General features: G+C 42.1%; 1 protein-coding gene across 2 annotated transcripts in view; it reads right to left on the bottom strand.

The window, feature by feature from the left end:
* The window catches only part of ywhabb (tyrosine 3-monooxygenase/tryptophan 5-monooxygenase activation protein, beta polypeptide b), a 35,465-nt gene that overhangs the window by 4,305 nt on the left and 4,667 nt on the right, over positions 1–26,493 (bottom strand). For both annotated transcript variants that reach the window (XM_084087440.1, XM_084087441.1), the window contains exon 3: positions 15,863–15,986. In XM_084087440.1, the coding sequence (XP_083943566.1) occupies positions 15,863–15,986 (124 nt within the window). The remainder of the gene's footprint in view (positions 1–15,862; positions 15,987–26,493) is intronic.

Raw genomic sequence — 26,493 nt, 5'->3', positions numbered from 1 at the left:
CAGCGTAATTCACGTATCGGATTTTCCCGATCCAACCTGCGGAGATATCCGATATCCATGAGTCATGTCTGCGCTTTAATGTTCTGCTGAAATGACTCAAAGTCATTCCCGCCGGCGAGTCTGCTAGCTGGCAGCAAACTGCGGAATGGATTTCCTGAACGGAGGCGCGGCTCAATGAGACACAGAGTTATGAGAGAAATCCGTTCCGCAGTTTGCGGCTAGCCACATGTCCGCTTTGTGTAAATACTTCACACTGGAAACGCCGCAGAGCAAGACAGCTAGCAGCTAACGTTAAATGCAATGTTTGCAAAGCCGTGATTCAGAGCTCTTTAAAGCTCCCTCGCGTCGTACAACACAGCGAACGCAAACATTTAAAAAAGCACTACGTTACTGTGCGTTCACACCAAACGCGAATAGCGCGTCAAATTCACGTCTAGTTGGACGCTTGAATATTTTGAATCCATTCGCGCGTCCAGTGCGAAATTGACGCGCGTCTGAGGTGAAATCCGTCTGTTCGCAAGATGCTGATGTTGATCGAGCATTCATCGAGAGAGTTACTGCATCGGAGCGAGGATCACCCTTCAGATAGTGTGTGTGTGTGTGTGTGTGTGTGTGTGTGTGTGTGTGTAAGCTGTTTACACTTGCACTTTTCTTATATTTCAAGACTCTAGTATTTGACATTTTGTGAATGTAATAAATATTGACATTACAATCAATTTGAAACCCTTAAAGTTGCATATTTGTTTTCAGAATGGGATTTTTCCTGTTAACAGTATTTCCTGTTTTTTTACTTCCTTTTCTGACCTTATAATTTACCTCAAGTTGCCTTTTGGGACATACATGCATACATACATACATATCATACTTGCATGTTGAGAGAAGTTTATTTCAGCATCATATAAAATAAACAATAATGATAACAAAAATATTAAAGCAAACACAGCTCTGGTATCGGAATAGTATCGGTATCGGCCGATATCTAAATTCAGGTATCGGGATCGGAAGTGAAAAAATGTGGATCGGTGCATCCCTAAATACAAGTAAAAAAAAAACAAAAAAAAAACATACCTTGTCCAAAGACTATAGATACAGGAAGACTGTTCACTCCTATTACTCATGAATGGGAGAAACCGCAATGCGCAATATGACGGAATAGTCCCACTTTCTAAAGTAAAAGAGCCATGCGTTGATTGGTAAAGTTATAGCGCCACTGCAGCTGCCGTCACAAGACTTTTTTTTTTTAATTAGGACTGCAAAGCTTTTTTAACGCTATTTGAGCATAAGAAACAACATTTATGGGACAGTTCATGTCAGATTTTGTTGCTGATTTGAAATACGTTATTTTTTAATTGTGAACTCGGAAAGCAGTTTTTGAGATTTCAGGATTCCCCCATTCAAATAAATAGAACTTGGTCTTGGATGCTCGAAATAGCTGCCCAGAGGCGTTGCAAATATGGGTGGCGAGAGAACAGACTTTACTTGAAAGGGACTTTGATCAGACGTGAGCAGCACGACTAAAAGCAATACAACTTATAATAAACAGTGATTCTGTCTACACTGAATGTGGTCGCGAGTGACAAATCTCCGACAGTAAACTGATGCCTCGTTCAATTTATGACATACTGACACGAAGGACATATACTTTGCAATGAGCGCTTTGAAGTTCTTGCAAGGTTTTTCCTCTGACTAGTGTCTTGAAAAATGGCCACTTGGAGCTCTAAAGTGCCACTTGATCGTTTTTTTATTTATTTATTTTTTACTTTTAAATCTGTGTACACGATTTTAGTGAGTTCATTACTAAATTCACACAAACATAGCTTTACACAAAAAAAACAAAAAAAATTGGAGGCTATACAAACTATTATCTCATCGATGGCCAATCATTCAGGCAAAAGACAGCATTTAGTCTCCAAAAAAATTGGTCTTCTCAATACATACAGACATGTTGTGACAATAACTGTGACGTGACTAGTGACAGATGCAGCTGTCAAATGAGCTCTGATTTCTGAATGGCCCAGACAGCTGTAAATAATCATAAAACCGCCTCTATGCGGAAAATAAACAGTACACGTTGTTGGAATCATCTTGACATTGGCTAAAAGATTTGTCCGTCAAAATTACTACAATGACAATGGGAATAGAATATGCCTCTCAATGTCACAAAATCCGACAGCACTGCTTGGAAATTATAAGTAAAACTGCTGCCCTATTTTGAAGAAAACTTGGAGGCGGGCTCATTTGTTTGTGAGGGTCTAATGTACAGTTGGCACTCAACCAGAATAATACTTTTACAGCAGCTGTAAAACGGGATGTATTTGCTGCCTTTTACTGCTAAGAGGCGCTACAATCACAAACTTTGAAAAGTGTCAGTTTATTCTATTGCGTAATCTGCCACGGCACATTGAGAACTGCTAGCAGATAAGTTCAAGTGAAACATTGTAGTTAAACGAACTCAATCCCAATACTGTAATTACAGTACAAATTTGTACAAGTACAAAAAATAAACTAAATTATCATAAAATGAAAAAACTGTTAGGACTTGCTAAACTATGTTAGTCGTGTTTTAGCATTAAGAATTAAATAGGCTTACAGTAGGTTATGATAAATAATTAAAACATCTCAACATTAAACATTGCAATAGAAAAACGTCACATTAATGAGGCTTTGCGTAAGCATAAGACGTTAAGCTCATGCTCATATTACAGCGTTCAGACGATAGCTGTGTGGTCCACACTTCAACGTGCTTTGCGGTGCTTTCAAGCGGTCCGAGTTCAAATCTCAGCTCTACCATCTTCATTATTTTGTTTCTAGTTTAATAGGATATTTGTCAAAAAAAAAAAAAAAACCTTCTGAAATGTTAATTTATTCATCCGAAACACTTTTCGGAGCTTTGTTATTAAAGGTCTTTCATTTTTATCAATATGCGTTTTGACGATAACATAGCCTATGCTGTTAACCGATGTTGGCTGATAGCATTTATGTTTTACCGTTCTTGATGCTTAAATAGGTAACGAATTATTAAAGGTCCCGTATTATGCCCCTTTTCACAAGATGTAAAATAAGTCTCTGATGTCCCCAGAGTGTGTATGTGAAGTTTCAGCTCAAAATACCCAACAGATCATTTTTTACAGCATGTTTAAATTGTCATTTTTTGGGGCTCAGAAAAACACGCTGTTTTAGTGTGTGCCCTTTAAATGCAAATAAGCTGCTGGACGACCCAGGGGACGGAGCTTCATGAGCTCGCGCTCAGTCTCTCAGGACAATTTCATCTCACGGAATGATGATAATATCAGAAACTCTCAGTAACGGTGTTCATTTCGAGTCGGACAATAATGCCTACAGAGTCAGAGTGCTGTATAGAGATGGAACAGGTATAGTTTAGTAGTTTAATTACGGTTATTATAACGTATTTGTCATCTGCTTGTATGTATCCATTATTTATTAATAGCCTACAAGTCTGCTGTTTCGGACCAGGTCCGAATGATGATCAAACATATACTGATGAGTTTAATAAAGTTTATTGTACATCACACAAAAGATGAAGCATCAGTTTTACTTCAGAAAATCACCGTAAGAGCTGAGTAAACAGTAAGTTATAAGAAGTGCGCAAGTACATAAACGAATTTCGGTAGAGTTGAGGGAGCATTCCTGTGGGCGGAGGTTAGTCAAAAAACTGTTCTACTGACGTCATTAAAGAAGGAAGTAGAGGGATGTAGTCCAAACGGGCCGTTCGATGTAGGCGACTTCTGTTAAAGGGATAGTTCACTTTGAAATTAAATTTTGGTATGTTTTAGCTTACCTCAAGGGCATCCAAGATGTAGGTGTCTTTTTTTCCGCAGTAGTTTCAATTTTGATATTTTTAGGTCAAACCGTTCTTGTCTGTCAGTCAAATAATGCAGGTCTATGGTCACCACCTCAAAGAGTAAGCACAGAGTCCAAATTAAAACAATTCCACATCGTCCAAATTAAACAATTCCCCATCGTAAGTACACATTGATGGCCTAAGACACGAAACGAGCGGTTTGTGTGAGAAAACGAACAGTATTTATATCGTTGTTACCTCTTGAACACAGCCGCGTCCAAATGATCTGAGGGCGCGGGCGGGTATAGATATATACACTAGATGTCGCCTTGGCTACGGTTTCGTTCCAATGAACTGCAGTAGCCAAGGCGACATGAGTCAAGGAGCAAGTGTTCTGGGCCCCTGTAAGTCCAAAAATAACAACATCAAACTGATCGGAAGCAAGGCACTGACCCATTGCAATTTGAATGGCTTAACCGTAAGGGCATTACTCGACACAGGTGCCCAAGTAAGCAAGGTGAACCATGAGTGGAAAGAGAAATATCGGCAAAGTGTTGAGGTGAGGCCGCTTCGGGAGCTTCTTGGGTGTCAAAATGATCTGAAAGTCTACGCTGTAAATGGAAATCTTATCCCATTTGACGACTGGGCGATCACCTGCTAGGAAATGAGGACCTAAGTCTATCTATTAATGTCCCATTCCTGGTAAGTAAGATGCCAATAGAGAGACCACTCCTAGGTTTCAACTCAGTTGAAGAACTGATTGAAGGGCAGTCTAAAGCAGTTGATGCCAACACTTACCTCACTACTAGCTGGAGCCATTGATAATCCCTCGCGAAAAGGCACAAACTTTAGTCAAGGTGATCCAAGCTGCTGAAGATGATGACGGAGATGGGCACTTGAAGGTTGGTCCAAGAGGAGTAGTTATCCGAGCAGGACAGGTAACTAGGGTGAAGAAAAAATCTTCACGCCCTGATGAAACTTACCAATTCACAAAATTAATGGAATGCATAGATGACTATAAAAAACTAGATGACTAGTAATTTCCTACTACTTAATTCTGAAAAAACAGAGATTCTATTTATTGGACAAAAAACTTTCACACGCAATAACCTAGAATACTGTCTAACACTTGATGGCTGCTCTGTCGAGTCTTTGTCGTCAGTTAGGAACCTGGGTGTGCTCTTTGATACCAATCTTTCATTTGAAAGTCACGTGTCTAGCATCTATAAAACCGCATTTTTCCATCTTTAAAATATATCTAAATTACATCATATGCTCTCAATGACAAATGTGGAACAATTAGTTCATGCATTCATGACATCAAGGCAAGATTATTGTAATGCTATTATGGGTGGTTGCCCTGTATACTTAGTAAAACTACAGCTGGTCCAAAATGCAGCAGCTACAGTTCTCAACAGAACCAGGAAGTATGACCATATTAGCCCGGTTCTGTCGACACTGCATTGGCTCCCTATTAAACATCGTATAGATTTTAAAATATTGCTGATTACTTACAAAGCACTAAATGGTTTAGCTCCCCAGTACTTGAGCGAACTCTTAACGCATTATAGTCCTTCACGTCTATTGCGATCTCAAAATTCCGGCCAGTTGATAATATCTAGAATATCAAAAGCAACTGCTGCCGGTAGATCCTTTTCCTATTTAGCACCAACATTGTCCGGGAAGCAGACACACTTGTCAGTTCAAATCTAGACTAAAAACACACATCTTTGGCCTAGTATACACAACTCATTACAGACTCATACAATTCAATGTTAGGCAGCATAATTTAGGTCAGTCGGAACCGGGAACACTTCCCATAAATCCTGATGTACTTGTTACATCATAAGGATGGCGTCTACGCTAATATTAGTCTCTCTGTTTATCCCGAGGTTTACTGCAGTCTGCCGGATCCAGGCTGTATCCAGATCTGATGAAGGTTCTGTAAAAAGACTTTTTAAAGAAGGACTACACGCCTGCACACATATATTCAAACGCGCATACCTATGGACTGAACATGTGATGCGCATGTCTGCGACGTCAGTGTTTGTGCAGAGGTTGTGTAGGTTTGCGCAGAGATAACTGATAATCATTTGCACCTTGAAACCTATTTCCGGGAGTGCGTTCTTCCATTTTGTGTGGATGCACAGCTGGAGCGCGTTGAGGGTTTTCTGTTAGAACGGTGTTGTGTTAGCGGCCCCTAAGTTAATAACTAATGATCTTCACAACGGAAGTGAGTCAATCAAAACTAACTTTAGCTGGACAGTAACTTTATCCTAGAGTTGCTGTAAAGCCAAAACAATCTGTTACTGTAATTTCTATTATCACTGTAAAGCTTGCTTTATTGTTAAAAGCGCTATATGAATGAAGGTGACATGACTTGACATGAAGTGCAGAATCCCTTTGAAGATGGCACAGTCTGACTCGGTGGTCTTATTTGAGCCTCATGAAAATAGTGACCATTAAGATTCTTGGACATTGGAGAGGGGCTCTTAGGATTACAACCCCAAAGTGACCCTTGTGTTTTCCATACCCATCGGAAATAGCACAGTGGGTGATGTGACCCTGCCACGTGGCACAGTGATTGGAACATTACAGCGGATTGAGAGGATACTAGTGGAGCCTGGTGAAACAAGTGAGCCAAGGCAGACAATGATCCAAGCTGCGACCACTCGAGAGGATGAGGTGAAAGCATCATCGTGGCATTCAACCTTCAACCTGGAAGAGGGCCAACGAGAGGTTGTTCAAAGGATGTTGTAAGAGGAGTCTGGTGCCTTCAGCAGAGATGACAATTACGTTGGTTGCATACCCAACTTGCAGATGCCAATCACACTTATGGACGACATCCCAGTTTAGAGGGCGTACTCATCAGTACCAAAACCTGTTTAACGAGGTGAAGAGCTACATACAGGATCCCCTAGCAAAAAGATGGATAGTCAAATCAAAGTCACCATACACTGCTCCAGTAGTCTTTGTCTGCAAGAAGGATGGCAAGCTGAGGCTCTGTGTTGATTACCATCTCCTGAACAGGAAAACTATCTCTGACCATCACCCATTACCAAGGATACAGGATCTGAATGACACCCTTGGGGGATACTCCTGGTTCAACATTCTCAACCAAGGCAAAGTGTACCACCAGGAATACATTGCAGAGGGATTCAGACACATGACAGCATTCATTGCACCCTGGGGGCTTTATGAGTGGGTCCAAATCCCCTTTGGGTTGTCCAATGCACCTGCTGCCTTCCAACGCAGTATGGAAGAAATGTTTGACTCGCTCAGGGATGAGTGCTGCATTCCGTATTTAGATGATGTCTTATGCTATGCGAGGTCCTTTGAGGAGCATGTTGAGAGTATCCGTAGAGTGTTGAGGGCCCTCCAGTATCAAGGTGTAAATCTGAAACCTGAAAAGTGTGAAATGTTCCGGAGTGAAGTCAGGTACGTAGGACGGCTAGTGTCAGCAGAAGGAATGCGGATAGATTCTAAGGACCTGGAGGCTGTTTGGTCCTTAACAATCAGGACTCCCCAGACAGTAGGTGATGTGAGGTGGTTACTTGGGTTCCTCAGCTACTACAGTGCCTTCATTCAAGACTTTTCCAGGACAGCAACACCCTTGTACGAACTGCTGCAGGCAAAGTCTGGAACAACATAGGATACTCACAGCAGGAAGAAAGCTAAAGGCCCACAAATTCCCTCCAGAACTCCAGTAGAATGGACCAGGGACCACCGCCAGATCATATGTTAGCAAGCACACCTATACTGTCATATCCGGACTTCAACTTATCCTTCACAATCCACACTTAATCATCCGAAAGGACTCTCAACACCCCGTCTTGTCGCTGGTATAGGATGGCATCCAGGTACCATCCTATACCAGCGACAAGACGGGAGGTTGAGAGTAACAGGGTACGGATCCAGAACATTGACAATGACGGAGAGGAACTACAGATTACACAGTGGTAAACTTGAGTTCCTGGCATTTAAGTGGGCAGTGTGCGAGAAGTTCAGAGACTACCTGTTCTACGCCCCACACTTCACAGTGTACACCAACAACCACCCCCTGACATACTGGCCATACATGAAAGCTGAAGTGGAAGAATATGTGACCAGAAAGTGCCCGTGTATAAAACAGAAGAAACCGACTCTACATGTACGAGCACTCATGGGTAACATCACAACACACTCAGCTATTGAGCTGGTCTGCATTGACTACATGCACCTGGAGTCGAGCCGTGGAGGATTTGAATATATCCTGGTCGTTATGGACCATTTCACAAGGTTTGCCCAAGCCTACCCAACCAAGAACAAGACAGGGCAGACTGCAGCTGAGCGCTTGTTCCAAGATTACATTCCGCGCTTTGGATATCTGGCCAAGTTACATCACAACCAGGGTCGTGAGTTTGAGAATGAACTTTTTCGCACTCTTCAACAGTTCGCTGGTATCAGCCACTCTCGAACGTCGCCAAACCACCCCCAAGGAAACCCAGTCAAGAGGTTTAATCGGACCCTACTACAGATGTTGAGGACACTGGCAGACAAAGAAAAAGAAAGGTGGAAAGAGCACTTACCTCAAATTGTGCATGCCTACACCTGCACGCGGCACGAGTCCACTGGATATTCTCCCTTTTACCTGTTGTACGGGCGGCATCCTCACCTTCCAGTAGACCTGATCTTCGGCCTGGTGGAGCCAATGGACAGAGTCGCTCCAAAGGGATATGCAAATCTGTGGGCGGCGCGGATGGCTGAGGCATACAAGATTGCTGAAGGAAATAGCCGTCAAGTAAGTGTGAGAGGGAAGGCTCAATACGACCGAAAGGCGAGAGGAGTGGAACTGAAAGTGGTAGACCGAGTGCTTGTCAGAATCCTTGAAGCTGCAGTGAGAATGTCTACTAAAGAGAAAAGGCCACGACAGATTTACACTTATGACGCTTTAAGTCAGCCTGTGCTACAGCCATAGCAAACACTTAATGCAGTGACAGCTTATCTGATCACACATATACCTGTATGGGGTATAAATAGTTACTTACCACAAATTGGTTATCCCAATTCATACACTCCTCACACAATTACAATTTCACTGTGCCTGTGTGTTGATTGCACATATGGGAGGTAAGAGGTTGACCACTGTAGCTTTTCTTATTTTGTCAGGGAGAGTGTGATAAAGTATGTATACAATTGTGTTTTTTTTCTTTGCTTCTTCTTTGAATATGTATATTGTTATGAGTAAAATGATTGCATTATTTTCTTATGCAGTGTTGATGTGCAAATTAACAAATGTATATTTACATTTAAATGGACAGAAAAAAAAGACTCTTATTTTGATATTTTAGTTGGAGAGTCGCAAACAGAACAGTGAACTGCACATGCTCCCTCATATCTGCAGAGGAGCTGTGAAAGAGCAGACGCGACCTTCTCGTTCTTCACATTTTATCCTGTTTTACAGGTAAAAAAAACATGGACATTCAAAAGAGGAACCTTTAACTATACGACAGTGATTGCACTATTACCATGTATGGTGAATGTAAAGTGTTAAAATTGTTTTAGTTGGACTTGATATATGCTCACTATAATATGAGGAAAATTATACAAGTATGCTCCAGTGGTCATTATATGTAACTAGTGTTGTATTTAGGGATGGCGAAAACTAAAAATTTTCTTGACCGACCACCAAACCTCATTAGCCGGTTGAAACCGGTTAACCGATTAGTTTACAATATGCTACTCTATTTGAAATAACAGCCATTTCGAGCCGCGCCTGCAATTTCGCAACTCTGTCGCATCTCTCTGCCGCTCTGCCTCCCGGCCCTTCCACTCACATCACGTTTTTTTAAATCCCCTACAGCGCGAAACATGAGTCCCGCAAACGCGGCGCAGAGGAGCTTGTATGTAATCGGAGGACAAATGGCTCCTTAGTTTCGAAATGGTTTGGGTACAAGTTGATCGCGTTAAAAATAAAGGCATTTGTCTAGCGTTAGAAGCTCATTTGAAACATTGCCGCGGCTCATTTAAGAAAATGACAGACGAAGAGACGCCGCTTTAGTTTGAGGTAGTGCTAACAACAATAAAGAAAGATGATGATCATCAGGTGTCGCGTTTTCAGGTGATACATCATAGATGATGTGCTACTACTGTATTTAAGCACTGTATCACACAAGTTGCAACTTACATCTGTGTCATTCTTTTTGGTGAAATGGTCCCACACACTACTTTTCTTTGCACGCTTCATCCTGTTGTCTGCCCTGGCTCTAACCTCGAGTGTTTTAGCCTGTACTTTTCGCAAACCTTGTGAACGCGCGAACCCAAAACCCTCGCGGCAAATGTTTTTATTGGTTTATTAAATACAAACAGACGAGTTATGAAAAATTGAGTTTGAGGTATTTGTTCACTTCACACAAAAAGATCTTGGAATGAGATGGCTAACTGTATTAGCGTTTAGTCCACTGTCTATAATAGCCTAATTTAGAGATCACTTCTTTTTTTTTTTAACCGACTACCGACAACTTTGATCGGTTAACGTTGATACGGTCAACCATCGGTCAAACGGTCATCGGTTAACATCCCTAGTTGTATTAATAGTTTTTGGATCATAAAAAGTTTGTTTGCTCATGTTAATGAGTTAATAGGTAGCATTAAGTGCATCTTTGATGCTCACTCTGTGATCGCATTTGGCGTGCTTGCCAGTCACGTGACCAGGCACTGAAGAGAGCATAGAAAGCCACTAACTCTCTGTGTATCCATCATAAATCCACTCCTATGCAAGTAAAAGAGTGAATTGTGTTTCACAATGGTTTTAAGAAGCAAGTATCTTTTGAAATACACACTTTCACAGTACATATGAAGTAAATTCATACTAAATCTCATTATGAATATTGGTATTACTGCTTTGTTAATCTGTCAGATCGGTCTCCTGAGCAGAGGCCTGCAACACAATTAAATGAAACAATATCGCAACATTTCGACAAATAAATGATCTGATTTTACATTTAATTAGAGTGAGATTTTCACTCTTACCTTGTCCTTTCCTCATTGGGACGCTTTCATACACATGATAAACATGTTTGAGCAGATCCTCTGTACCTCTCGGTTTCATATTGATTATAAAATCAGATAACATTTATTAAATATTTAGACATTTAAAGCTTTTGACATTTCTTATTCTGACTGAGCTGAGGCAAGTGGCTTTCGGTTCATTCTTGTGACGCACAGTTCCCGGAGACAGAGACCACAGAAAACGTTTTGTTGTTAGCCTATTGTGAGTGTACATGACTAAAAGTTTACAGTTTTGAATGATATACTCTTATCTGTAAGAACAAAAAATGGCAGAGTATATTAGGTTCTTTTAGCTGTTATGAGAAAAATAAATCCAAATGAAAGCGACGCTGCGTCTGTCGAACGCTAATTCAACATGCCAGAATAAAACCAGATTTTAGAACAACGCGTAGCGCCACTCGTCGTGGTACAAATAATTCAGCAGAAGCAAGGATATTTAGACCAAATGGAAATCCCCGTCCCCCCCTGGCAAATCGCACCTTGCGATTTACCAACCCCATACATTTTTTTTTTTAACAGAACTGCTTTTGAAATTATGATTGAAATTATTATACAAATGTAAATTCAGTCATTCTGTTAGATAATATTTGTTCTTTAGTGTAAAATGGAAATGCATGATCATTTTATTTTATAAATACAAGCAATATATATGGTGCAAACAGCAAACTATATGGTGTAACAGTTTTAGAACTAGACGAATCTCTGCATTAATAAAAATAAAAATTACAGTAGCCCATGTTTGTTTGGGATTTGAACCAGTGTCATCTAAATTACTGAAACCTAAATTATACTACTCGACCACGAATTTACTAGAAAGCCCAGAAGTTCGGTTGTCCATCAGTCAGTGTGTCCGTGTACACAACAGAAAAGTGCTCTTCATTTGTCACATTCCTCAATAGAATAGTAAAAATAATCACCGTCATTGCAACCAATTTATTTGGCCTATGATTTTTCTGTTGCCCACCGATGTCTACAGTATGAAATAGGCTATATTGTTGTCATCTCTATTTTTAACTTTTTATTCTATTTTTCTGTTCTAAGATTGTTCTCGTTTAAAATGTAATTTTACATATTGAACTTTTGCTTTCGTTAAATGTAACTAATTCTGTTGTAGCCTAATAGGCAATTTAAAAAAAAAAACGATATTATTTCTAAAAAAAAAAGAAGTTTTTTACAAGACCTTGTGTGTTTTAATAATCAGATTATTATAATAGTTCGCTGTTCGTTCAAACAATAGTCTATATGTATGTATCGTTTGTTGAAACATTAACCAAATTTTCTTTATTTAATAATAAAATTATTCATTGTTTCATTAGTGTACAGCAAATGTCAATAGTTTGTTGTAGGCTTATTTGGAAATTACCATAGTTGTAGTATTTCATCCTTGTTAATTGACATTAGCCCCACTTACGTTTCAAAATGCAGCAATTGGCTTTATGCCCAGCTGCACTACTTCCTGAACTTCAGCCAGCTCCTCTGTTTCCTGTCGGCCATTATTGGACAAACTGATTAATCCAGGTGTGTCTGATTATTGTTACTGAGGTCAGGCACACCTGGATAGTAAGTGGCAAATAAATCTAATCAAAGTCGCCCATGGGTAATTTATGCTCTCATTCATATAAATGTCTATAACTCTAAAACAAAATTTGATATTCACCAAAATTGACACGTATGGACTCACTCTTAGAACACATACAAAAAGCGGTAGAACTGCACCCCTTGGTGGCGCTATAATAGAAAACAAGGACATTGCCATTAATTACAATATAATATCATGATATTAAATGCTACACTTTACGAATGCAATGTGGCTCTTCAGCTATCAGGTTAACCATAAGCTACATTAGCATTAAGATAGCTTAGCATGCAAATATGGTTAACATGCTTTTGTGTGCTAATTCTAACACTGAAGCCTCTCCTCGGCAGTTTGGCAGCGTCAACTTATTATAAATAATGTTCTTACACTGAATGTTTGGATTTTGTGAAGGTGTGAATCATTTTTGATTAATATTTAATATAATAAAGTTCTGTGTAACAAATTATTAACAAAGGAATTATTTTGAATTTCTTTATTTCTGTTGAACATAAGTTATTTGAAGAATATGGGTAACCAAACAGTTGCTGGTCCCCAGTGACTTCCAAAGTACAGTAGGGGAAATAATTATTTGATCCCCTGCTGATTTTGTAAGTTTGCCCAATTTAAAACACACACATATACATACATATATATATACATATATATACATACATATATATATATATATATATATATATATATATATATATATATATATATATATATATATATATATAATGTGTTTTTCTGGATTTTTGGTTCATATTCTGTCTCTATCCGTTAAAATAAACCTTCCATAAAAATTATAGACCCTTCATTTCTTTGTAAATGGGCGAACTTACAAAATCAGCAAGCGATCAAATAATTATTTCCCCCACTGTATATTTTTATACTATGGAAGTCAATGGGGACCAACAACTGTTTGGTTACCCACATTCTTCAAATTATCTTCTTTTTGTGTTCAGCACAGGAAAGAAATGAATACAGGTTTGGAACAACATGAGAGCGAGTAAATAAAGACAAAATTTTCATTTTGTGGTGAACTATCCCCTTTAAGGACAAGGGGCACCATGTTTACTATTAGGCTGATGTCACTTTAAGACCTGCATGCACCTAACTTGCATATAAGCATCCGATTTTCTGTCAACTGTGTAGTTTAACAGTATTAAAGCAATCAGTCGCGAAAATTGTAATCGGGCGCTGTTTGATAGGCTTCTAGTGAGCGTGCGCTTCGTGTGTACACACTCAGAAAAAGCGCATGTCAGAAGAGCACGTGAACAAAATGCTTAACCACCAAAGCACATGCAAAAAATTATGCTCTCAGCCACTTAGTTCGCTTATGCAATGGGCCAGCTCTGATGGAATTTTCTCTGATTTTCTCTTTGTCTTTTGATGTTTGGTTAACAATAAAGACACTCTGCACACTGCTCTTGAATGATTAACATTTGTAACTTTAATTTTAAGGATTTAACCATTTAATTTATGCAGGGAAGACTATCCAGTATTTTATTTTACATTTGATTCTTTATTCAATACTACTGTTAGACCTACCTGGAAAAAAACAAAACAACTTAAAGCACTGTGTATTTCATTTGCATCTTTATTGTTTTGCATTCTATTTATTTGTATTGCTTCTGTTTATTTGTACTTATTTTATTACTAACTGTTTACTTGTTTTTTTTTTCATTCAAATCAACAATTGAAATTAGGCTTGTGCCGTGTCAGCTATTTTGCAACAAAATTGTCACAATGTAACAAAAATGCACTGTAATGTACTGCATGATTGTGCTATTGTTTGATATTTGCTCTTATTTTATTACTGACAGTTTACTTTTTTTTTGTAAATTTAGTTCAAAGTTTCAAATAAAACCTGTGCTCTGTGTAAGCCATTGCAACAAATTACCCAAATTATAAAAAGAAATATGTAAGGAATAATTGACGACAGGCCGTTGAATTATTAGAAAAATAATGCACACCCGAGGTGGTTAATGCAGTCACGAAGCGGAGTGGCCGTTACACCTCGGGTGTGCATTATTTTTCTAATAATTCAACGGCTTGAAGTCAATTATTCCGCTTATACTACAGTTACCACACCTCGAAACATTGTTCAGATTATGTATTTCAAGACATTTGTAAAGTTTTTGTCATTAAAACGCTCTTGTATGTAGGACTAATTTCTTACGCATCTAATCCCATGCCTCCGTTGCCAATTCCAAAACGTCATTTTAGAGTTAGTAACGGAGGTTTGAGCCACTGATAGCAGACTAATGCTGGGGACACATGACTAGCTGACATCATCGACTGCAGCAGATTTTAAACACCGACTTTGAACACAGACTGAAAGCATTGAACACGCGTTTGGCCATGATCAGTCATAAGTATCAAATTACATTCATAACCGGCCTTAAAGTGTGTCCCCGGCTTTATGCAGTTATTAATGCAGTTATTAGAGAGAGATGTTGCAATAATGAGACAGAAAAGCATGTGCGTCAATATTATTATTTATTTATTAATTCAATTCGTTTTAATTAATTCGTTCATTCTTTTTTTTTCTATTATTGACAGTACCTAGACTAGCCAAATAAATGAAACACAAAGCCCTTTTAACAAGTAGGCCTTATCAATAATTATTTATTTGTTATATTATCTGCAATAAAAATCCGTGCTGCAGGACTATCCATTTATTTAGCCTATATTCAATTTAATTTTCTATTGATTATAGGACTGTATACTTTATTTATTAAAATTAAACTGCATGTTTCCATTGATTGTGAAGCTAGACATTGAAAATTGCAGATCAAACGCATGGGGCTAAATGTTTTTTCTTGTTATGAATTGTATCCTATTTTCCGTTATTACAGTTGACTACGCGAAGTGATATGGAACTGTAATGCGGTCAAGACCTGCCTGGAACTACTTTAGCTGTGCGTTTCCCTGAAAATAATGCACATCTTAGAACGTTTGTCAACCAATTAGATTCAAGCATTCAACGGCCCTGTAGTATAAGAGATAATAAAAATATCTGTATGGCAGTATATATATATATATATATATATATATATATATATATATATATATATATATGTATATATATTCCAGTTTTCCCTATGGGATCAGAAATATTATAGAATATTTATATTTTTCATGGTATCATATCGAAATATAGAAATTTCAGTATCATGACAGCACTAGTGTCCACGATAAAAATAACATGCATGTTTATTAACGTGATATAACGTATTACCGTATGACGCCATCTGTCTAATAGATAGACCGATAAATGATTATAGATGGAGAGAGAGAGAGAGAGAGAGAGAGAGAGAGAGAGAGAGAGAGAGAGAGAGAGAGAGAGAGAGAGAGAGAGAGAGAGAGAGAATCAACCAATGACCATTTTTATTTAAGTAAAAGTGAAACCAATTTTACAATGCACTTACCGGTCTTAGTTTCTCCAGATGCAACCTCAGATAAGTATCTATAGTAATCACCTTTCATTTTCAGATAAAACACCTTGCTCTCTGCTTGAGAAGCATTGGGAATTAAGAACTTCTCCAAAAGACCCTGTTAAGACAAGTTGGGAGCATCAGGATGGCTAATATTGTGGAAAATGTCCCTATCTTTCTTAGGAAGGTTAAAAATAATGAATGACATTTGAATCTTATTGTTAAATTAAAATGAAATTAAGTGTTCTTTGACAACTGAACAAGAAATATATTTTATTTAAGAAAATGTGTTTAAGAATGAACATATTCACAATCATTTGATCAGGGCTGCAACTAATGATTATTTTGATTATCGATTAATCTGTCCATTAATTTTCCAAATTAATCCATTATTTTAAACGTTATCCAACATCATGCCAATGTCGTCTTCCAAACAAATTGTAATATTAAGGCTATGAAAACAAATATAGTGAATGTATCTATGTAGACTATACTATTCATTACAAGAAAGAAATTTGTTACAAACATTACATGTTTTCAAACATTACATTCTAAACCTAAAATCAACTGATTGCTTACTATTTTAATGCAAAAATTAAAACAACTAAATTAAAAATGATGATAAACAAAAGCACAAAAACTGAACTTATATGATGTATGAAGAACACACAATATTACATTAATGTGCTATTCCAACAACAGTGCATTTATTACTGCTCTCATTAATATGATTACTTGTTACATGAAGAATTTTAAACCTACACTTATTTCTAACAAAAAAAATATTTTAGCAAAATGTGTATATTAGTCAGACTAATACAATAGTGTATTTACTGTTACTGCTCTCATCAATATGATTACTTGGGTTACATGTAGAATTAAATAAAATATTTTAGCAAAATGTGTATTTTATAATTATTGCGCTCTATTCTACTGTGCTCCGTCTGTTTGACGCGCATGCACCCACCGACACTCGTTCATTGAACACTGAAGTTTAACAAGACCCTTGAAGTCCGAATATGCTAATAGGAAATCATCACAGGACTTTCTAAAAGGATATAACCATAAAGTTTAAGTTAAACAGCACACTCATCTGTCAAAGCACGACAAAGCAAGGTGGTAAACAAATATAAAGCATTCTCATGTTTCGGACAACTTGGATCATGTACAGCAGCTCACTCTGTGTCCGCTGCTATTTTCCATATGCATTTTGTTAATAGAAATTAGTGGTCGACTGATATATCGCCAAGGCCGAAGTATCGGCCGATATTTGCCATTTTTTAAATATCGGCATCAGCCGATAAGTTTTTCTAATTGGCTGATGTGTTGGAAGAGGGTTGGAAGAGAGTCGCTCCAGACTTTTATTTTGACGGCTGGCGCTAAGAACACCACCCCCTGAGAAGAGAAAGGCAGCGCCTGATCACACAGCGCCCACTCGCAGTATCCTTCTTCATTAGTTTACCATCTCTGTCAGTCATATCTAATACTTTGTTAGACAGAACTGTATGGAAGTAAAATAATGACAAATGTTTTTGAAACAAAAGCTTGTTGAATTGCACTACTCGAAAAAATATGCATTGCACTAACCCTGCTTGCATATTAATGCATTGTATTTTCAGGGCTTGCATTTTTATGGGCTGAAATTCAACATGTTTGTATATTTAAGCTGTAAATATTTCAATTCAAAACATTTCATACACGTTTTTATTATTAAAAATTCAATAATCCATATTCACCTTTCAGATTTCACTTCCAAAATGTTCATTCTGTTTAAAAATCCAACCTATAATATTCGACCGGCAATTTTCGGTCCATTTTATTTTCGCTTTACAAATTCGCTTCCACAAATTCAGTGGTTCAAATTCGACAGAAAATTCAAAATTTGACATCCGGGAACGGCAGGAATATCAGTAGATTGCCGATTGATGATCTCCATAGCTGTTAGTTGGCCTCACCAGCAGGGGGTGCAAGCGGCTGTTGACGAAGAAAACTATAGAGCAACAGGTGAGAGACTCATTCATTCGTTGAATTACAGAAATGGAGCAAGCAGTAGGCTATTTGTGATTATTATCAGGGCGATGAATTGTGATGATTATCATATGGAAAAGCTGATAAAGACACAAAAGCTGTGTTTACATTGAAGTCTTCACTGTTACTTTTGTACATGTAAGTTTTGCACAGCTTTCTCTGTCGTGACCGAAATTATGTTATTCCCGATGCTGATGTACAGATCAAATGTTAAATCTGAGGTAGCAGACACATATTTCTATTGGTTGTTTAGTTTTCTTAACTTTATATTGAGGCGCTGTGCTGCAGAACTGGGTATTCCCTCAATACATCTCAATACTCTCCAGGATTCCCCTGCGGTCTAAGGACACTCTTATGGCGCTTTTCCATTACCTGTACCAGCTCAACTCGACTCGGCTCACTTTTCGCTCCGTTTTCCATTGCAGATAGTACCTCCACAATAGTACCTGGTCGTCATAGCGACGCCGCAGGAAACTGCCATGACTTAAATCTTCTACGCGAGACACACCCGCTACCCACACACACAGGACATTGGAGGAAATTGAGTGTATGCTGTTTTGGATGTTTTTGTTTTTGCGTTTTTTTATTCAGGATACTCGGTCTGGCGCGTGCAATGATGACGCAGTGAATAGTGACGATTCTCTCTGACCAATCCATGGTCAAGCCGTGTTTTCACGTCACATTTTAGTATCGCCTCAGCTCGCTCAGAGCCTCGCCGGAGGTGGTACGAAAAAAAGTACCTGGAAGCAGGTACAGGTACAACTTTTACACAGTGGAAAACCAAACAAAACAGAGTTGAGGCGAGGCGGTACTGTGTAGTGGAAAAGCGCCAAAAGTAACTCAATGGACAAAATACAGTGATATAAAAGACCAAACTCCCACCTTATTGGGGATGTAAGCTATATTAATAGGTTTCAGGCAAGCAGATGGACCAGAATATGAACGTAACGTGCAAAGTTTCACGCTAAGCATTTCCCAGTGATATACTGTTCGCCTGACACTGGATATTTCGCACGTTTAGGGACCATCTCTAAAGTTACATAAAGTACACACGTTTCTAACTTCAATAGCATTGAACTGTAAAGTGGTCATGTTGGTGCCAGAAATGATGCACACTTTTAAATTTTTGATATTTAATCAAATAAACTGTCAAATCATGTGTAGGCCTACATATTGCTATTTTTTCAGTACCACATGAGCTCATATTTATTTTAATATCAACTATCTAAAAAAGTGTGCATCATGACACCTACATGAACACTTTACAGTTGGTTGTATCACTAAGTCATTCTCTTCAAATATTATTGAAGTTAGAAACGTGTGTACCAATGTCATATGTAACTTTAGAGACGGTCCCTAAATGTCCGAATATCCAGTGTCAGGTGAACTTATGTCAGTACTTCACTGGGAATCACTTAGCATGAAACTTTGCACGTTGCGTTCATATTCTGGTCCATCTGCTTGCCTGTAGCCTATTAATTAGGGCTGAAACAATTAGTTGACAATAAAAAATTGTCGACAAATATCTTTGTTGTCGAGTAGTCGTTTGATCTCACGTGACCTAATGTAAGGGCCTGCAATATCGCGATTTGACCGCTACGGCGCTGTAGCGCTAGAGTGTAATGCAGCCGTTACAAATGTTATTGCGGTAGAAGAAAACGTACTCGGTTACCTAATGTAACCTCGGTTCTCTCTAGAAGAGGGAACGAGTATTGCGTAAGTTTAGCTTACGCTATGGGAAAGTTGTCTTTTCTCGAGATCTGAAGCCAAAAAATGATCCTTAATTTTGTATTTATTGTCAACGCAGTGTGACGGCCGGCAGACCATGGCAAGCTATGTAAGCGTGCTCATTGGCTGTCCAGCGGCAACTGCTCGAGCCTACCAGTGAGCCCTATGTGACGTCACGCTCAATGAGGGCGCTTCGCGCCCTCCGCGCCCCTCTAACCGTCAAGGTGGGCGTGGCTAGCGTGTATATAAGCAAGGGCTCGTAGGCTGAATATCTGGTTTTCACAGTCTGAAGCACAAAAGCTCGTGGCGCGACACGGCAGGTTACGCAATACTCGTTCCCTCTTCTAGAGAGAACCGAGGGTTACATTAGGTAACCGAGTACGTTCTCTTACGAGAGGTTCTCTCGTATTGCGTAAGTTTAGCTTACGCTACGGGAACCCCTTGTCAACGTCGTGTGCGCCGAGCATCAGTGCATGAGCATCAGTGCATGAGTCCCAGGGGAACCAGGGAAAATCACATGCTAGAACAGGTGGCCAGTCGGAGAGACGGGCCAGCACATGTAATAAACACTTCATATAAGATATATATCAATTCATACGATGTGGCCAGCAGCGCGGGCCAGCATAATACATAAGCACATTATAGGGGAAAATAGAGCAGTCTCGTCGGTCTATGTATAGAGAGAATAATCCCCAGCGCAACCGAGTGAAGAATAGGCGGCCAGCAGCGCGGGCCCGCACTAATACACGTGCGCATAAGGGGGCAAAAAAGACAGAGCGGCCCAGCCGGTCTGTGTACACAAGGCTCTTCCCTTGGTGTCATTACCAGAAGTATATTAACAGTACATGAACGTAGTCTGCACATGCGTGACTGGGCAGAACATACATATCACTTATACTGATAACAGTTTAGCCTGCAGAGCGGGAACTTCCAGGTTATAAAACCTCACGAATGTAGATGGGGAGGCCCAGCCCGCCGCCATGCAAATATCGTGAATAGAAATCCCCCTGGACCAAGCCCACGACGAGGCCATGCCTCTAGTGGAGTGGGCTCTGATGCCCATAGGGCACTGCAGGTGTTTGGAGGCGTAAGCTGGCGTGATCGCGTCCACTATCCACCTGAACAAACTCTGTTTCGAGGCGGCGAGACCCTTGGTGCGTCCACCAAACGAAACAAAGAGCTGCTCAGAACGCCTAAAGGTGGCGCGTGATGTAAACCCTCAGCGCCCTGACGGGGCAAAGGAGGTTATCACCGTCCTCGCTATCGGATACTGGCAGAGCCGACAGGGAGATGATTTGCGCCCTAAAGGGAGTACCCATCGCTTTGGGGATGTAACCGTGTCTCGGTTTGAGGATGACTTTAGAGTCATTAGGTCCGAACTCAAGACACGCGGGGTTAACAGACAGCGCGTGTAGATCCCCCACGCGTTTTACTGAAGACAGAGCTATCAGAAAAACGGTTTTGAACGAGAGGTATTTCAGATCCACGGATTCAAGCGGTTCAAAGGGAAAAGCCTTCAGGGCCTCCAGGACCAAGGACAGATCCCAAATAGGAACCGAGGGGGGCCGCGGTGGGTTCATCCGTCTGGCTCCTCTGAGGAAGCGGATGATAAGCTCATCTCTTCCTATTGTGCGGCCGCGCGTCGTCTCTACGAACGCTGCGATAGCTGCAACATATACTTTGAGCGTGGAGGGGGACCTGCCCTTGTCCAACAGCTCTTGTAGGAAGGAGAGCACCCGTGGGACCCCACATGTACGTGGATCCAGGCACTTAGTAGCGCACCATTCAGAGAACACAGACCATTTAGACGCATAGAGCCTTCTTGTGGCAGGGGCTCTAGACTGCGTGATCGTGTTTATGACTCCTTCTGGCAGATCAACGGGTATCCATTGATTAACCACGCATGCAGAGACCAGCGCTCTGGATGGGGATGCCAGATTGATCCACCGGCTTGAGAGAGGAGATCCTTTCTCAGCGGGATCGGCCATGGGGCTAAGTGCGACAGCCTCACTAGTTCTGGGTACCAGATTTGGTTCTCCCACCGCGGGGCTATTAGGAGCACTGGGTGGTGTGTTTCCCTGATCCTCTTGATGACCTGTGGTAACAGGGAGATCGGAGGGAAAGCATACAGCGGGAGGCTGGGCCAGGTCTGGGCCAGCGCGTCCTCGCTTTTCGAGAAGAACATCGGGCAGTGGGCGTTGTCTTTTGACGCAAAGAGGTCGACTTTCGCCCTGCCGAATAGGCGCCAGAGTGACTGGACTGTCTGAGGGTGCAGAGACCATTCTACCGGGGGAATGTTGTCTCTGGACAGTCTGTCTGGGCCGACGTTCAGGTGGCCCGGCACGTGCGCAGCTCTCAGCGAGCGCAACGAGTGATGAGCCCACACGAGAAGGCGTTCTGTCAGCTTGCAGAGGTTCCTGGATCTGACACCGCCCTGTCTGTTCACATAGGACACCACGGACATGTTGTCCGAACGGACTAGCACGTGGTGATCCCGTATGAGTGGGAGGAAGCGCTTGAGCGCGTTCTCGACCGCTATCATCTCCAAACAGTTTATGTGGAGGCATTTCTCCTGGTCTGACCACAGGCCAAAGACCGGTTTGCCCTCGAAAAGAGCGCCCCAACCTAAGTTGGATGCGTCCGTCGAGATAACTTTGCGGTGCGAGACGGCTCCCATTGTCACTCCCCGCTGGTACCAGTCGGCCGCTAACCAGGGCTTCAGTGCTGAAACGCAGCTCTGAGTCACTCTGATTCGAATGCTGCCGGAGGCCCAGGCTCTGTGAGGCACTCGGGCGTTCAACCAGCGTTGCAACGGGCGCATTTGCAGTAGACCCAGCTGAAGCACTGCTGCAGCTGAAGCCATACATCCCAGCATCCTCTGAAATGTCTTGAGAGGTGCGGTGCTGCCCGACTGGAAAGACGCGGCCAGGTGTCGGATACAGCGCGCACGCTGTGTCGACAGGCGGGCCGTCATTGCCACAGAGTCCAGTTCCATACCCAGGAAGGAGGTTGACTGACTGGGCAGTAAAGAGCTCTTGGTCCAGTTGACCGTGAGACCCAGGCTTTCCAGGTGGCTGAGAAGCACTGTTCTGTGAGCGATAAGCTCTCCCTCTGACTGTGCTAGAATGAGCCAATCGTCCAAATAGTTCAAAATTTGCATTTCCTGACCCCTCAGGGGAGCGAGAGCCGTGTCCATGCACTTCGTGAATGTATGGTGTGCTAAAGACAGGCCGAACGGCAGGACGGTGTATTGATGTACCTGACTGCCGAAGGCGAATCTCAAGAATGGCCTGTGACGGGGTATTATCTGGATCTGAAAGTAAGCGTCCTTCAGATCGAGGGAAATAAACCAGTCTCTCGGGCGAATCTGCACGAGGATCTGCCTGGTTGTGAGCATTTTGAAAGGTCTTCTCATAAGAGCTTTGTTCAAATGTCTCAGATCTAAAATTGGTCTGAGAGCTCCATCCTTCTTGGGAACGAGGAAATAACGGCTGTAAAAGCCTGACTCGCTCAGAGAAGGGGATACCGGTTCTATAGCCCCTTCGCACAGAAGTGTCGCCATTTCTGCTCGAAGTAGATGTGCTACTTCCCCATTCACTCTCGTCTTGGTTCGCGCTAGAAAGCGCGGGGGGCGGCGAGCGAACTGCAGAGTATAGCCATTTTTTACTGTGCTCAGCACCCATTCTGACGCGCCTGGAATAGCTTCCCACGCTTTCGCGTGTGCCGCCAGAGGCAGAATGGTCTCCGGGCTCTAATTGCCGCGCGTCACGGGCTCGAGAGCTTGATATGGAGGCGTGGGCGCAGCAAGCGCGCTCGGTGCTTGAATACGGCAGCTCGCAGAGGCCGTGTGACAGAGCGGGCAGTGAGACACGTGACCTACTTCTAACACTCGAGCGGCTTTTGTCCGCTTTATGAGAGTGGGCTCTGTGAGAGACACGGGATTTATAGTGCTTTTGTGCAGGGGTGAACACAGAAACGTGGGCACATTCACTACACTTAAAACACATGCGGCGTGAGCCGTGCAACCAGACATTGTACTCTTTTTGAGATTTCTCTGGGTTTCAGAACCCGAAACCTTCTTCGGGTTGTGTGCAGGCGAGAAGGTAGTTTTACCGGCTCGTTGGCTGCGAGATAAACATCTGCAGTAGCCGTGGCAACGGGGACTGACAGAGCGTGAAGCTTTGACGGTGGTCCGGCCGCAGCGGGACTCAACCGTCTTTTTCTTCTTCGGGCTAGGAGGACTTCGCGGGCTCAGGTTTCACCGCTATCCTCGGCCGGGGTCCCCGCGGGGGAGGCGGTCTGTTTCGGCTGGTCGAGCGCGATCTAGGGCGGCCGCCCTGTCGTCGCTGCGAGGACGGAGGTCGAGCAGGGCGCTGTGTGGAGCGTTGCGCGGGCTGGTCGAGAGGACGGCGTGCAGCTGAGCTCGAGCGTCGAGGCAAAAAGAGGTTCATTGCCTGGGTGGTCTTCTGCACCTCCGAGAAGCGGTCCACGATCCCGTTTACCGCTGGGCCGAACAGACCGGTGGGGGAGAGAGGAGCGTTTAAAAACACAGCGCGCTCTGACTCTCTCATGTCGGCGAGCGTCAGCCAGAGATGCCTCTCTGTCACCGTCAGAGAGGCCATGCACCTTCCTAAGGCCTGGGCAGTGGATTTCGTGGCGCGAAGTGAAAGATCCGTCGCGCTACGTAGATCCGTAATGGAAGCAGACTCCGAGCCTCTCTCGTCCAGATCACGGAGAAGATCAGCTTGGAGAATCTGCAGCACGGCCATAGAGTGCAAGGCGGATGCAGCCTGTCCGGCGGCGGTAAAAGCGTGGCCGACGAGGGCTGATGTGGTCCTGCAAGCCTTTGACGGGAGGGCAGCCTTTGAGCGCCATCCAGAAGGCGGGCAAAGGTGCGCTGCAACCGCCTCTTCCACGGGGAGAATGGCATTGTACCTCTTCTCAAGGGCGCTGTCAACCTGTGAGAGCGTCGATGAGGTGTGGGAAGAGACTCTCGCGGAGAATGGTGCATTCCACGATTTAGAAAGCTCGCTGTGGAGCTCAGGCAGAAAGGGTGCAGTCCTGGATGCCGGTGTTCGGCGGCGGCGATGCAGAAAGCAGCCGTCGAGTCTGTTCGGCGCTGGCTCTTTTGGAAGAGACCACTCGAGGCCCAGCTGGTCAACGGCCTTGGTGAGGAGGCGCAAAAGCTCTGCGTCCTCGCCCGCTCGAGTGCGGCCGGAATCCTGGACTGATGAGGAAGCGGTGGACCAGTTCTCGCTGTTCTATCTGTGCGGCCCGGCAGAGGTAGGCGGAGCGACAGCTTGGTCAAAAACTTCAAGTCGAGCCCGCAGGGTCGACATTGAAAGTTCTTCGCACCCGGGGCAGCCGCCCGTAGAGAGTGCGGTGGCGGCGTACTCGCGGCCCAGGCAGAGAGCGCAGATGAGGTGGCGGTCTCCGTTGCTGAGCGGGGCGCGGCACGAGGCACAGGAAAAACGAGGCATTTTGAGAAAAACGCCTCGTGCTCTTTTAGAGAGTGAGAGAGGTGTGTGACGCAGGGGCGAGCACACACAGCAAAGAAAAGGATATGTCGCCGGATGGCGTAGCAGGCACGGATGGCTGAAGGCCGGCTTCCTCATTGAGCGTGACGTCACATAGGGCTCACTGGTAGGCTCGAGCAGTTGCCGCTGGACAGCCAATGAGCACGCTTACGTAGCTTGCCATGGTCTGCCGGCCGTCACACTGCGTTGACAATAAATACAAAATTAAGGATAATTTTTTGGCTTCAGATCTCGAGAAAAGACAACTTTCCCGTAGTGTAAGCTAAACTTACGCAATACGAGAGAACCTCTCGTAAGAGAACAGTGCGAATTATGACGGAGTGCAAACGAATCCGAACTAGCAAGGTGTGTGAAAGTTTCACAAAACTTCAAACCAAGAATGCTGTCGTGTGCAATACATGCTAGGTTGAACTTGCTTTTCACGGGAGCACAACATGCATGTTAAAGCACTTAAAGAAGAAACACCCCGGCACAAGACGAGCTGGTGAGAGGTGAATGTTCTCCAGCTGGAGCTAAATAACTAACGTTAGCAGTAAATCTCTTTATTAGAGAATGCAATACTACTAATAATAGCAATAATATTAACAATAATAATATAGGAGTCAGGGCTGTTTTTATTATTGTAACTCTATTAGGTAACGTTATTACAGTCTTATCACTTGCCTGTATTTTGTTCCATATTCATGAAGACTTACAAAAGATGTTATGAAGAATATCATGTCAGTTAATTTTTTATACTGTAATTTAAAAGGTGAATGAGAATGTCTCTGTCAGCTCAGCTCAATTGTCATGTCAATTTTTTTTTTGAATTCTTATAATAATTGTTTGCAGATTAAGTTTGTCTGTAATGCAGCTGAATTTTTTTTTTGGATTTTTTTTTTCTATTTAAAGAGAACAGAATATTTAACCAATGCTTAGAGAGCATTTGTGTGTGATTTGAGTTGGACAGAAATCTGAAAACTTAAAGAGAATGACCTGTTTAGTTGGCTCAAAGTTCATTAAAACAACCATTTCAAAAGCTGAAGTGATTTTCTTTTTTTATACAGTATTATAGTTAGAATATGTATAACTCAGTGTTTTAACTAATTGAAAAGGCTGAATAATCGTTCCAAACTTACTGATTAGTCAGCAAAATAATCGACGATTAGTCGATTAATCGTTCTAATCGTTTGTTGCAGCCCTACTATTAATATAGCCTACATCCCCAATAAGGTGGGAGTTTGGTCTTTCGTATCACTGTATTTTGTCCATTGAGTTACTTTGAGCGTCCTGAGACCGCAGGGGAATCCTGGAGAGTGATGTATTGAGGGAATACCCAGTTCTGCAACACAG

The sequence above is a fragment of the Abramis brama genome (assembly GCF_963993115.1).
Source record: "Abramis brama genome assembly, chromosome: 16".
Classification (NCBI taxonomy): Eukaryota; Metazoa; Chordata; class Actinopteri; order Cypriniformes; family Leuciscidae; genus Abramis; species Abramis brama.
This window is presented reverse-complemented; position numbering and strand designations above follow the sequence as displayed.